This window comes from Mya arenaria, chromosome 5 (genome assembly GCF_026914265.1).
Source record: "Mya arenaria isolate MELC-2E11 chromosome 5, ASM2691426v1".
Lineage (NCBI taxonomy): Eukaryota > Metazoa > Mollusca > Bivalvia > Myida > Myidae > Mya > Mya arenaria.
This window is the reverse complement of record NC_069126.1, coordinates 6,816,996-6,827,833: the sequence shown is the minus strand read 5'-3', so window position 1 is coordinate 6,827,833 and position 10,838 is coordinate 6,816,996. Positions and strand designations below refer to the sequence as shown.

The 10,838-nt window shown below is 41.3% G+C and overlaps 1 protein-coding gene across 1 annotated transcript in view; it reads left to right on the top strand.

Moving 5' to 3' along the window:
- LOC128233744 (low-density lipoprotein receptor-related protein 1-like) overlaps positions 1-10,838 on the top strand; it is a 43,084-nt gene continuing 32,246 nt past the window's right edge. Inside the window, exons 1-5 of the mRNA XM_052947568.1 lie at positions 1-248; positions 2,110-2,223; positions 6,152-6,224; positions 6,559-6,715; positions 7,268-7,405. Of these exons, the coding sequence (XP_052803528.1) occupies positions 48-248; positions 2,110-2,223; positions 6,152-6,224; positions 6,559-6,715; positions 7,268-7,405 (683 nt within the window). The 5' untranslated portion in view covers positions 1-47. The remainder of the gene's footprint in view (positions 249-2,109; positions 2,224-6,151; positions 6,225-6,558; positions 6,716-7,267; positions 7,406-10,838) is intronic.

The window sequence follows — 10,838 nt, the reverse complement described above, 5'->3', positions numbered from 1 at the left end:
ACTTGTGTACCTAGTTTACATTATAGGTCCCTATAGAACGTTCCGCTATGGCCTACATAAAAATTTTCACGTGCTTTCGGACTATTCTCGTGTTTCTTCACGTGATATACGTCTCTTCCGGTTATCCTCGTGCCGCGCGTCTGTTTGACTCTCCGGGGGTGCTATGGCTCGAGAACCTCGAAGGAGAGATGTGCTTCCGGCACGTGCCAATAACAACAAACACTTGGGCGCTCTCTGCATTTCCGGAGGTCAGTGTTTGTGTACAGAGTTAATCACTGTGTTTTTTTAGAATCGTTCCATCGCAATTACGTGTTTATGATTAGATTATAATACATCAACAAGCATATAATTTATGAACATCATGGGCGCTAGTGCCAGATAGCCAAATGCAATTTCAACAAGCAAGTTTTACTTATAATTTACTACATTTTGTTACTTAAGCAAACAAATTCCAAGATACATGTACTGTGACCACATTTTAATGCTTATGACAAAATAAAAGGCTCGCGTGGTCGTGTTATGCTGTACGTCATGCCATACTTTGGTTAAAATTGTTTTGTTAATTGAAACCATTTTCATAAATTCAGCGTTGGGTTATTTACAAATTATTTGTTAGATGTTTTTTACACCTGTTGTTTGAAATATGCAACTGTGTTTGTAACAGGTTGGCAAACGCCAACGAATTAGGATGTTGCTAATTGCCAAACAAAGGAGGTGTCATTCGAAGCCATATTTACTTAAGCTAACTGTTTTATTGTTCCTTTGTATCTAATTTAGCACCTTGACATATGTTTTGATTGAGAACTATTTGAAATCAGAAGTAATTAGTTTGAGCTGAGCTGACAGTCTTTATGAAGTATTTCCTGTTTTTCTATTGGTTTAATTTATGGTAGGCATGACCGGGCTGCACAATATAAGGTAACAGATTTATTTAATTGTTAAGAAAGAGAGGAGAAAAAAGGTAGGTCTTCATAGAAAACGGACTCTAGAAATTTGTCTGAGCTCGAAGGTGGTTTTACCACAGTCCAGCAAACTATAGCGTTGTCGCTGTTGTACAATATATTTGGTGTTAATTTTTGGACTACACACACTGTGTTATTACATCAAGTATTTGTTAATGAAAGAACAACATAATAAAATCGTGAAAAGAACTTGGTGTCGTGAAAAGGATTTTGTTTTGGACTTCAATAGCTAATTCCCCATAGGTGTCAAATAACGGGTTTATAGTTAAAAACGCACGGCACAACAGTCGCTCTGGAGACAGTCAAATAACTAGAGTCTTATAACCGGGTTCAAAACAGTGGCTCCAGCTCTTTTAGGAGCTGTATATAAAAAAGAGCCAATGACACCCGAGCTAGAGCAAAAGAACGGACAACATCATGGTTAGTCATGGTTAGTAACATTGAGTTAAAAAAAAACTCTGAACATTTGTACACGAACAGACTAAAGAAATTGCACTTAGAGCTAACTCCATAAACAATATGTTTAACCGAAATGAAACATATGTAACGGTCCGCTGTATGCGAACTTCAACAATCTTTAAAGCTCTATCTTGATGGTTGAAGTGTAACGGTCCCCTGTAGGCGGCAGAGGTCTAGAGCGGCGGAGGTGCGTTCATAATAATATTCGCTATAATACCGGATGTAAACTTGGTTGATAATATGCAAATTAGCAAAGCCCGGGCTATGTGAGAATAGAGAAGTTAGTGTATATAAAGACCAGTGGACCCCGTCAGGGTCGAGCATGCTTTTCCCTGAAGGGATCTGTTGGTGTTTGTTTCATTACGCCAGAAAGCTCGGCTCTCTGGTGTTTGTTTGGCTCGCACGTTACACATATTTATATGGCACTGCATTCCCCGATTCCTCAAATAAGCCCTCAGAATTGTGATATTAGATAAAATAACGAGTCATACTTACGTTTTATGATGATATCCGTTCTTTTGCTCTAGCTCGGAAGTGTCATTGGCTCTATTTTATATACAGCTCCGAAAAGAGCTGGAGCCATTGTTTCGGACTCGTGTATAGAATGACTTAAACTTAATTTGGAGTGAAACATAATTTTCAAGTAAACTCATATTCCTTTGTTACCCGGTAACCGATATCACCTCAGCAACCAGTGACGGTGGCGAAGGGCCGCCATGGAGCGCACAACTTTACACACATGCACGTGGACTCGGACAATCAGACGCTTGTAACCACAGACCCGAGGACAAAGACCATCATTGTGAGTTACATCCCAGATTGTATGAGTATTAGGTCCATGTCATTCCGTCCATCATTGTGAGTTACATCCCAGATTGTATGAGTATTAGGTCCATGTCATTCCGTCCATCACCGTGAGTTACATCCCAGATTGTACGCGTATTAGGCACATGTCATTCCGTCCATCATTGTGAGTTACATCCCAGATTGTATGAGTATTAGGACCATGTCATTCCGTCCATCACTGTGAGTTACATCCTAGATTGTACGAGTATTAGGTCCATGTCATTCCGTCCATCACTGTGAGTTTCATCCCAGATTGTACGAGTATTAGGTCCATGTCATTCCGTCCATCATTGTGAGTTACATCCCAGATTGTATGAGTATTAGGTCCATGTCATTCCGTCCATCACTGTGAGTTACATCCTAGATTGTACGAGTATTAGGTCCATGTCATTCCGTCCATCACTGTGAGTTTCATCCCAGATTGTATGAGTATTAGGTCCATGTCATTCCGTCCATCACTGTGAGTTACATCCTAGATTGTACGAGTATTAGGTCCATGTCATTCCGTCCATCATTGTGAGTTACATCCCAGATTGTATGAGTATTAGGTCCATGTCATTCCGTCCATCACTGTGAGTTACATCCTAGATTGTACGAGTATTAGGTCCATGTCATTCCGTCCATCACTGTGAGTTTCATCCCAGATTGTACGAGTATTAGGACCATGTCATTCCGTCCATCATTGTGAGTTACATCCCTGATTGTACGAGTATTAGGTCCATGTCATTCCGTCCATCATTGTGAGTTACATCCCAGATTGTACGAGTATTAGGTCCATGTCATTCCGTCCATCACTGTGAGTTACATCCTAGATTGTACGAGTATTAGGTCCATGTCATTCCGCCCATCACTGTGAGTTACATCCTAGATTGTACGAGTATTAGGTCGATGTCATTCCGTCCCCATCATTGTGAGTTACATCCCAGATTGTATGAGTATTAGGACCATGTCATTCCGTCCATCACTGTGTGTTTCATCCCAGATTGTACGAGTATTAGGTCCATGTCATTCCGTCCATCACTGTGAGTTACATCCTAGATTGTACGAGTATTAGGTCTATGTCATTCCGTCCATCACTGTAAGTTACATCCTAGATTGTACGAGTATTAGGTCCATGTCATTCCGTCCATCACTGTGAGTTTCATCCCAGATTGTACGAGTATTAGGTCCATGTCATTCCGTCCATCATTGTGAGTTACATCCTAGATTGTACGAGTATTAGGTCCATGTCATTCCGTCCATCACTGTGAGTTACATCCCAGATTGTACGAGTATTAGGTCCATGTCATTCCGTCCATCACTGTGAGTTTCATCCAAGATTGTACGAGTATTAGGTCCATGTCATTCCGTCCATCACTGTGAGTTACATCCCAGATTGTACGAGTATTAGGTACATGTCATTCCGTCCATCATTGTGAGTTACATCCCAGATTGTACGAGTATTAGGTACATGTCATTCCGTCCATCATTGTGAGTCACATCCCAGATTGTACGAGTATTAGGTACATGTCATTCCGTCCATCATTGTGAGTCACATCCCAGATTGTACGAGTATTAGGTCCATGCCATTCCGTCCATCATTGTGAGTTTCATCCCAGATTGTACGAGTATTAGGTCTATGTCATTCCGTCCATCATTGTGAGTTACATCCCAGATTGTACGAGTATTAGGTCCATGTCATTCCGTCCATCATTGTGAGTTACATCCCAGATTGTATGAGTATTAGGTCCATGTCATTCCGTCCCCATCATTGTGAGTTACATCCCAGATTGTATGAGTATTAGGTCCATGTCATTCCGTCCCCATCATTGTGAGTTACATCCCAGATTGTACGAGTATTAGGTCTATGTCATTCCGTCCATCATTGTGAGTTTCATCCCAGATTGTACGAGTATTAGGTACATGTCATTCCGTCCATCATTGTGAGTTACATCCCAGATTGTACGAGTATTAGGTACATGTCATTCCGTCCATCATTGTGAGTTACATCCCAGATAGTACGAGTATTAGGTCTATGTCATTCCGTCCATCATTGTGAGTTACATCCCAGATTGTATGAGTATTAGGTCCATGTCATTCCGTCCCCATCATTGTGAGTTACATCCCAGATTGTACGAGTATTAGGTCCATGTCATTCCGTCCCCATCATTGTGAGTTACATCCCAGATTGTACGAGTATTAGGTCCATGTCATTCCGTCCATCACTGTGAGTTACATCCCAGATTGTACGAGTATTAGGTCCATGTCATTCCGTCCATCATTGTGAGTTACATCCCAGATTGTACGAGTATTAGGTCCATGTCATTCCGTCCATCATTGTGAGTCACATCCCAGATTGTACGAGTATTAGGTCCATGTCATTCCGTCCATCATTGTGAGTTACATCCCAGATTGTACGAGTATTAGGTCCATGTCATTCCGTCCATCATTGTGAGTTACATCCCAGATTGTACGAGTATTAGGTCCATGTCATTCCGTCCATCATTGTGAGTTACATCCCAGATTGTACGAGTATTAGGTCCATGTCATTCCGTCCATCATTGTGAGTTACATCCCAGATTGTACGAGTATTAGGTCTATGTCATTCCGTCCATCATTGTGAGTCACATCCTAGATTGTACGAGTATTAGGTCCATGTCATTCCGTCCATCATTGTGAGTTACATCCCAGATTGTACGAGTATTAGGTCCATGTCATTCCGTCCATCATTGTGAGTTACATCCCAGATTGTACGAGTATTAGGCCCATATCATTCCGTCCATCATTGTGAGTTACATCCCAGATTGTATGAGTATTAGGTCCATATCATTCCGTCCATCATTGTGAGTTACATCCCAGATTGTACGAGTATTAGGTCCATGTCATTCCGTTTATCATTGTGAGTTACATCCCAGATTGTATGAGTATTAGGTCCATATCATTCCGTCCATCATTGTGAGTTACATCCCAGATTGTATGAGTATTAGGTCCATATCATTCCGTCCATCATTGTGAGTTACATCCCAGATTGTACGAGTATTAGGTCCATGTCATTCCGTCCATCATTGTGAGTTACATCCCAGATTGTATGAGTATTAGGTCCATGTCATTCCGCCCATTATCACCGTACTTGGTAAACCCACGAAATTCTAATATCGCTTGAAAGCATGTACGTCATAGAGAAAGAAAGTGCCAAACTATGTGTTAAAAAATATAACCAATATTAACATGTAAAATTGGTAAAAAATAACCGAATTTTCCATGCTTTTGTAATTGAAACATTGGATGGAACTTAGAGGGACTAGACACCAGATGATATAATTGCAAGAAAAAATGAAAATTGTCAAACATTTAAGTAAAATTGACATCGTTGTGTACAACGCATTGAATCTTATTTACTGACGTATCTCATCGCTTACCACACTTGTCATTCACAGTTTTTGTGCATTTTTCCCATTCGAAATTTACTGGGGTTGTCTACCACGTAAATCCCAGTAAATTTAAAAAATGAAGTCGGTATATTTATCTGTACTCGTAAAGAGATATTAATTTAACTGGGAAACCATTATTCGCTATTTCTAAACGGGAAAACTCAGATGATATAGCAACATTATTGTTGCGTTTATTTGTTTTATCATGTTAAATGATGTATTATCAGCCTCCTAATGGCTTGCAATGACAAATCTAGGCATTTTTTTGAAAAAATGCTGCATTAGCCGATTTTTTACCATCTGGCATCTTATCCCTTTAAGCCCTATTTGGAATGTGTCTTCGATTATTTAATATCTTGCAATTGATCAGCAACTAGAGCTCTTTTAAAACTTACAATAATACATCAACATTGATATGTATAACGGGATGTTGGCTTTGTGATCGATGCAATACTTTAAATTTACTTCTTGCAGGCGGTGACCTTTAGCGAGATGGGACTGTCGACGTTTTGGACACTGTACGAAGGAATCTCTCATAGAGTGAACGGTACGCTAACATTGAAATTATATTTGAAGTGCAAAAAAATTGAAGAGAAGGACAGTAGACATATTCCAAACCCTCCGAGCATTTTCAACAATATTGTGATGTTTTTATTAGTAATGGCGTAGTTGTGATAAATTCTATGATGTTTCGAGGTTATTTGGTGCTTTACAATACTTTCCGCATAAATGAAAAGAATGGCGGTTTACGTACAAAAAACACGCTGTCACATAATCGCTTACCAGCCGACGATACAAATTCTATTTTTCGGTAAAATGAATAACTGTATTTGTACAACTTAATGGGTCTACCACCGGCTACTCGAAAATATATTTTCCAGGTATTGCGGTTGACTGGACGACGGACGTTGTATACTGGACGGATGCCGCTTATGACGTCATACTGGGCGTGTCCATGGAGAAGCCAAACATGGCAGAGGTTATTGTGGATACAGAACTGGACGAACCATTTTCGATCGTCGTTTATCCCCAGAAAGGGTAAATAATAATCGCCATTCGGAGCCCAAAAGCTTTTTAGACACGCACCATGTGGTGCAAACAAACCAACCAATCAAAAAAAAATCCTACCACACCCGGTTCGCACACCCCCTTGTAATCGTTCAAGCTTACATTTATTTCAATATAGGAGAAAACAAAATAATAAAATACGCTCAAAATGCACAATTTCGTACTAGCATGTTCTAAAATTTAATTGTGGAATACCCCCAAACCCCGCTGCCAACCTTTTAAAAAAAAATGGTTCCGAGGGAGAAGCGCAAGCCAAATGCTTACGCCCCTACGATACGCCCCTCTTACGCCAGATCCTGGAGCTGCCCCTGGTCCTTATTATATTAAATTGTATGAGAGTATCAAATATCTGTACGTTTGACCAGGCACATGTTTTAAACGTAGACTCACGTGCCATGTCCCCGGCTGACATGCGCGGTACTCAGTAGCATTCATGTGAGAGAGATGTTCAATCTCCACAGACGTACCTACGTTCTCGTTCTAGAATATGAACCTAGTTAAACTGGTATCTATACTGAATAGGTACATGTATTGGACGGATGCTGACGTTCAGCGGCCCCGACTGATGCAAGCCACCCTCGGCGGCCGCCACATCAAGACAATGGTCTATCTTCACAGAAGGCGTCCCCTGGCGCTTACCATCGACTACAGCACCGAGAGGTATTAATTCATGTAAAGCTATCTGAGATCAAATTCCAAAGCGACCAAATTGTCTTGTTTTAACGCAGGCGATCTTCTTTCGGGATTTCCATAAAGGGTATACATGTAAAATACAAAATATAGAATTTATTATTAAAAGTTGAAATCCTTTACAAGCCGACCCATGTCATTATCAATCACATGCGCCGTAAACACGAAAGTACAACGTGCATGGGGTAACAATAGTATTGGCTATTTTAGAGTTATGTACAATGCTATTTACTTCAAAGAGGTTACAATGGTGCTTGCTACATAAGGGTAGCAATGCTGATTGCAACATTAGGGTTACAATGGTGCTGTCTATATAATGGTTGCAATGTTGCTGGCTACATTAGGTTTGCAATATGTGCTGGCTATATTAGGGTTACAAATTACAATGGTGCTGTCTACATAATGGTTGCAATGTTGCTCGCTACATTAGGTTTGCTATATGTGCTGGCTATATTAGGGTTACAATGGTGCTGTCTACATAATGGCTGCAATGTTGCTGGCTACATTAGGTTTGCTATATGTGCTGGCTATATTAGGGTTACAATGGTGCTGTCTACATAATGGTTACAATGGTGCTGTCTACATTAGTGTTGCAATGGTGCTGGCCACATAAGCGTTACAGTTGTGCTGGCAACATAAGGGTTATTATGGTGCTGTCTACATAATGGTCACAATGGTGCTGTCTACATTAGGGCTACAGTTGTGCTGGCTACGTAAGGGTTACAATGGTGCTGTCTACATAATGGTCACAATGGTGCTGTCTACATTAGGGCTACAGTTGTGCTGGCTACGTAAGGGTTACAATGGTGCTGTCTACATAATGGTCACAATGGTGCTGTCTACATTAGGGCTACAGTTGTGCTGGCTACGTAAGGGTTACAATTGTGCTGGCAACATTAGGGTTGCAATAGATGCTGGCTACATTAGGGTTGCTTTAGGTGATGGCTACATTAGGGTTACAATGGTGCTGGCAACATAATGGTTACAATGGTGCTGGCTACATTAGGGTTGCAATGGTGCTGGCCACATAAGCGTTACAGTTGTGCTGGCTATATTAGGGTTACAATGGTGCTGGCTACATTAGGGTTGCTATATGTGCTGGCTATATTAGGGTTACAATGGTGCTGGCAACATTAGGGTTACAATGGTGCTGGCTACATTAGGGTTGCTATATGTGCTGGCAACATTAGGGTTACAATGGTGCTGGCTACATTAGGGTTGCTATATGTGCTGGCTATATTAGGGTTACAATGGTGCTGGCAACATAAGGATTACAATGGTGCTGGCAACATTAGGGTTACAATAGTGCTGGCAACATTAGGGTTGCTATATGTGCTGGCTATATTAGGGTTACAATGGTGCTGGCAACATAAGGGTTACAATGGTGCTGGCAACATTAGGGTTACAATGGTGCTGGCAACATTAGGGTTGCTATATGTGCTGGCAACATTAGGGTTGCAATAAATGCTGGCAACATTAGGATTGCTATAGGTGCTGGCTACATTAGGATTGCTATAGGTGCTCGCTACATTAGGGTTGCTATAGGTGCTGGCTACATTAGGATTGCTATAGATGTTGGCTACATTAGGGTTGCAATGTTGTGGCTACATTAGGTTTGCAATACGTGCTGGCTACATTAGGATTGCTATAGGTGCTTGCTACATTAGGGTTGAAATGGTGATTGCTACATTAGGGTTGCAATAGATGCTGGCTACATTAGGGTTGCAATAGATGCTGGCTACATTAGGGTTGCTATAGGTGCTTGCTACATTTGGGTTGAAATGGTGATTGCTACATTAGGGTTGCAATAGATGCTGGCTACATTAGGGTTGCAATAGATGCTGGCTACATAAGGATTGCTATAGGTGCTTGCTACATTAGGGTTGAAATGGTGATTGCTACATTAGGGTTGCAATAGATGCTGGCTACATTAGGGTTGCAATAGATGCTGGCTACATTAGGATTGCTATAGGTGCTTGCTACATTAGGGTTTAAATGGTGATTGCTGCATTAGGGTTGCAATAGATGCTGGCTACATTAGGGTTGCAATAGATGCTGGCTACATTAGGGTTGCAATAGATGCTGGCTACATTAGGGTTGCTATAGGTGCTGGCTACATTACGATTGCTATAGGTGCTTGCTACATTAGGGTTGAAATGGTGATTGCTACATTAGGGGTGCAATAGATGCTGGCTACATTAGGGTTGCAATAGATGCTGGCTACATTAGGGTTGCTATAGGTGCTTGCTACATTAGGGTTGCAATAGATGCTGGCTACATTAGGGTTGCAATAGATGCTGGCTACATTAGGGTTGCTATAGGTGCTGGCTACATTAGGATTGCTATAGGTGCTGGCTACATTAGGATTGCTATAGATGTTGGCTACATTAGGGTTGCAATGGTGCTGGCTACATTAGGTTTGCAATACGTGCTGGCTACATTAGGATTGCTATAGGTGCTTGCTACATTAGGGTTTAAATGGTGATTGCTGCATTAGGGTTGCAATAGATGCTGGCTACATTAGGGTTGCAATAGATGCTGGCTACATTAGGGTTGCAATAGATGCTGGCTACATTAGGGTTGCTATAGGTGCTTGCTACATTAGGATTGCTATAGGTGCTTGCTACATTAGGGTTGAAATGGTGATTGCTACATTAGGGTTGCAATAGATGCTGGCTACATTAGGGTTGCAATAGATGCTGGCTACATTAGGGTTGCTATAGGTGCTTGCTACATTAGGGTTGCAATGGTGCTGGCAACATTAGGATTGCTATAGGTGCTGGCTACATTAGGATTGCTATAGGTGCTCGCTACATTAGGGTTGCTATAGGTGCTGGCTACATTAGGATTGCTATAGATGTTGGCTACATTAGGGTTGCAATGTTGCTGGCTACATTAGGTTTGCAATACGTGCTGGCTACATTAGGATTGCTATAGGTGCTTGCTACATTAGGGTTGAAATGGTGATTGCTACATTAGGGTTGCAATAGATGCTGGCTACATTAGGGTTGCAATAGATGCTGGCTACATTAGGGTTGCTATAGGTGCTTGCTACATTTGGGTTAAAATGGTGATTGCTACATTAGGGTTGCAATAGATGCTGGCTACATTAGGGTTGCAATAGATGCTGGCTACATAAGGATTGCTATAGGTGCTTGCTACATTAGGGTTGAAATGGTGATTGCTACATTAGGGTTGCAATAGATGCTGGCTACATTAGGGTTGCAATAGATGCTGGCTACATAAGGATTGCTATAGGTGCTTGCTACATTAGGGTTTAAATGGTGATTGCTGCATTAGGGTTGCAATAGATGCTGGCTACATTAGGGTTGCAATAGATGCTGGCTACATAAGGGTTGCAATAGATGCTGGCTACATTAGGGTTGCTATAGGTGCTGGCTAC